The sequence below is a fragment of the Nicotiana attenuata genome, unplaced genomic scaffold, assembly GCF_001879085.1.
Source record: "Nicotiana attenuata strain UT unplaced genomic scaffold, NIATTr2, whole genome shotgun sequence".
Taxonomy (NCBI): Eukaryota; Viridiplantae; Streptophyta; class Magnoliopsida; order Solanales; family Solanaceae; genus Nicotiana; species Nicotiana attenuata.
Genome location: NW_017674411.1, coordinates 39385 through 42776, shown reverse-complemented (window position 1 = coordinate 42776; position 3392 = coordinate 39385). Strand labels below are relative to the sequence as shown.

The following is a 3392-nucleotide window of genomic DNA, read 5'->3' as shown; positions in this document are numbered from 1 at the left end:
TTTTGTCAATTATGGAAAGTGAATGTAGTTTCGTTACCAAATCGCTCCACTCACAATGCTTGCCTCTCTCACAATTACTTGAGTAAGGTTATAAATAACATATTCGATGTTTCATTGCATATTTAAATGTTGTGACTTACTAGTAATATCATCCTGTGCAGTTGGAAATTAAACTGGAAGAAGCTTCACAATATCAAGGTGGAGATGGCAAGCTACTAACCAAAGATAGATTGATATAAGAATGGGAATAATGTTAGCTGTTGTCTATGTGACATCCAACATTTGTTTGTTGAATGTCCATGGTCTGTTGAGTTGTGAAAGGCGCTATTACTGATTGGGTTGGTCCTGATCGATCTCCACCAACAAAAGCATGCAGACTTTGTAGGGGTATAGGGAAGCTCCAAGCACATTAATAGGGCACCCCTAGCCAAACTACTAAACAGTTGAGACATGAAATATACCATAGCGCAAATAAAAGGATACATAAAAGAAATTAAAGTATTAAACCATATATAGTTCAATATAACTTGCCCACAACAAAGAAATGTTCTTGAAAATAAGAAATATTGACTTTTGTAACAAGACGTTAGATATTTCACCAAACTGATATCTTCCTCAACAAGAGAGGAATATCTCTACTGTCTTACCATAGTCCATATGAAAGCATTCATGAGCTTTAGAACTGGAAATCCTCTTCAAGCTTCAAATCGCAAAGAACATAATGGAGAAAAAGGAAAAAATAGCAGAAATCCATTCACAAGCAAAAAGCTTGGTTGATGAACCAGTATAGTAATAAGGAGGGGGAGGTCCATAGTTATACTGTACTGGACAGCACGGAACAACAGGAGTAGCCGGCGGGCAATTTCCATAACCAGTACTAGGTGGTGGTGGTGGTGGTGGTGAAACACCAGAAGGTGGTGGTGGAACACCATAGCTTTGGTAACCAGAAGGGGGTGGGGGTGGTTGTTGGGGGTGGCAAGGATATGGACAAATTGTACAATTTGTACAAGCATTTTGTGGTGATGTGCCATCTCCATAAGTATCTTGAATAGTATTATCTTGAGTATTATTGCTACCAAAAACACTTGAGAAAAAGTAGAGTATGAGCAACCAAAAACCTAGAAGAAACTTCACTTTTTCTTGAGCCATTCTTGATTTTCCAATTCCTAGACAACTTTGATAGAGAAGAAGTAGCTAAAGCTAAAAGAATATAGATGATCTCTCTTTTTTTATGTTTGGTTCTCTCATGGTTTTGAGGACTGAAATCATGTATCAAGTGACACATCAAAGCAAAACCATGCCACATAGCTAGCAAATGTGGCAAATTCAAGGTGTTGATGATGAAACTAGTTTGACTCTGTTTGCATGGATTTCTCATACACAGACAAGGAAAACAAAGTGGGAAATGTACATCAGCTAAAATAGAAGTGATATTATAAGGTCAGCAGTTTCATTTTTACATGTCATTAAACAAAAGTGATCTAGAGGCTACTAGATCAGCAATTTCATTTGTACATGTCTTTACAGCTAACACAAGCAAAAAGTGAAAACCCTAAAAAAGGAACATACTATGAATCAGCTGACTAAATTCAAATTGTCTACTACTACTACAAAATGGAATGAAACTTGGCATTTTTGTTGAAGTTTCCAAAAGATATTGAGTTTGAAAACTTGGTTTTGAAGTTCATAAAAATTGTATACAAGTAGTTAGCAAGTGTAAGTATAGGTAGCACCTATTAGCAGAAAACAACTAGTGCATATTTTTTCATTCTTGGCTAAGCATACCTTAGCAATGTGTTTGGAGATTTACCTTTTTGCTTAACTTAGGTTTAGCCGCATATTCCTCTCTATAGGCATCCCACAGGAATAGAGAAAAATATGAAGGTAAATAAGTAGTACATATTATTGAAAAAATTATTCTATGTATTCACCAAGTCCAAGTTGACTAAGCAATTTATTTATTCCTCTGTTCTAATTTGTTTGTCATTATTTCTTTATTAATTAGTTCTAAAAAAAATGACACATTTTTATATTTGGAAGCAATTAACTTCAAACTTCTCATTTAGCCTTAATGAGAAGCTTCTATAGCCATATAAATATTATGACATGCTTAAAACCATACATTTTGAAAGTTTTATAACCATATAAATAGAGTGTATTTAAAACCGCAAGTTATAATTTTTTATGTTTTTGTTAAATTTCACGCCAAGTTGAATTATACCAAACAAATTAGAACAAGCATCAATGTGGAGTTTGAACGGTAAATACTTACCTACACCGGGTGTTTACACCAAACTATATTAACTCACTATGGTTAATTAATTTAATTAGATGAGAATGCATGTAATTTACCATGGTTAAATGATTGAAGTCCATATGCAACACACATGTCATATATCTATTGGTTTGGTGTAAACACCCGGTGCGGGTAAGTTTTTACCGAATTTGAACTTCTAAATATTTACTTCGGGAATTTCGGCTGACACTAACAGGCAGGAAAACAAAATATGGATCCAGAATGGAGATATTAACAAAAATACGAAAAAAGGTCAAATTATCCCTATTGTGTCTATCTATTATTTCAAAATATACACTACGTTCATCTATCAATCTAAAATACACACTATATTATTTTTATCTATAATTATATTAAAAGCACGAAGGCCCTTAGCGAAATATCGTTCGCCTTTTTTACCCTCTAAAAATTAATTTCATGTTGGATACAATTGTAATTTAAATTACTTTCTCTAATATTTAGTGTATTTAACTCACCTAAAATTTTGGGCATTAAAATATTTCCTTATTGAAATAAGTAAGAAAGTCCTAATTTTTAGCCGTCACCATAACATGTTAAGTAAATAAGGAAACGTGCTCATGGGTTACGCGTTGAAAATTTTCTACAACTTACTTTTGTTGATTTAATAGTTATTTAATTATTATTTGAATGTTTAAGAGCTTAAAATTAATTAAAATTTTTCTTATTAATTTATTTTCCTATTTGAGCCATGTAGAAAGTTATAATATTTAGAGATTATTAAAATATCACTTCGTATACGTCTTGCACATAAATTATATATAAATAATTAAAAAAATAGATAAAAGAAGAATAAAAAGATTTAAGAAAGAAGATTTACGGGTTCTTGGATATAACATAGATCGTTTCACTTTAAAAAAATATACAAGACTACTACACCAATAATCTTATTCAATATTATACTTTTAACTTTCAAAAGTTTTAAATGCACAAATTAACAAGATAATTTATGAGATTCCTTAATTATTAATCCATGATATATTTAGCTAAATATGAGCGGGTTTATCAGCTAGCTTTCTATTGCAGATTCTCTTACTAGCTTGCTTTATTTTTTCTTTTTAATGTCTTTTTTGGTTTA

The 3392-nt window shown here is 31.9% G+C and overlaps 1 protein-coding gene across 1 annotated transcript; it reads right to left on the bottom strand.

Moving 5' to 3' along the window:
* Nucleotides 1-702: 702 nt before the first annotated feature.
* On the bottom strand, nucleotides 703-1149 carry LOC109218614 (proline-rich antigen homolog). Its single transcript, XM_019382990.1, has one exon. It carries the CDS (start codon nucleotides 1147-1149, stop codon nucleotides 703-705), a length of 447 nt encoding a protein of 148 aa, XP_019238535.1.
* Nucleotides 1150-3392: the final 2243 nt, after the last annotated feature.

Excerpts from the sequence above, each read along its gene's own strand:
- LOC109218614 (XM_019382990.1), bottom strand. The coding sequence starts at position 1,149 with ATGGCTCAAGAAAAAGTGAAGTTTCTTCTAGGTTTTTGGTTGCTCATA.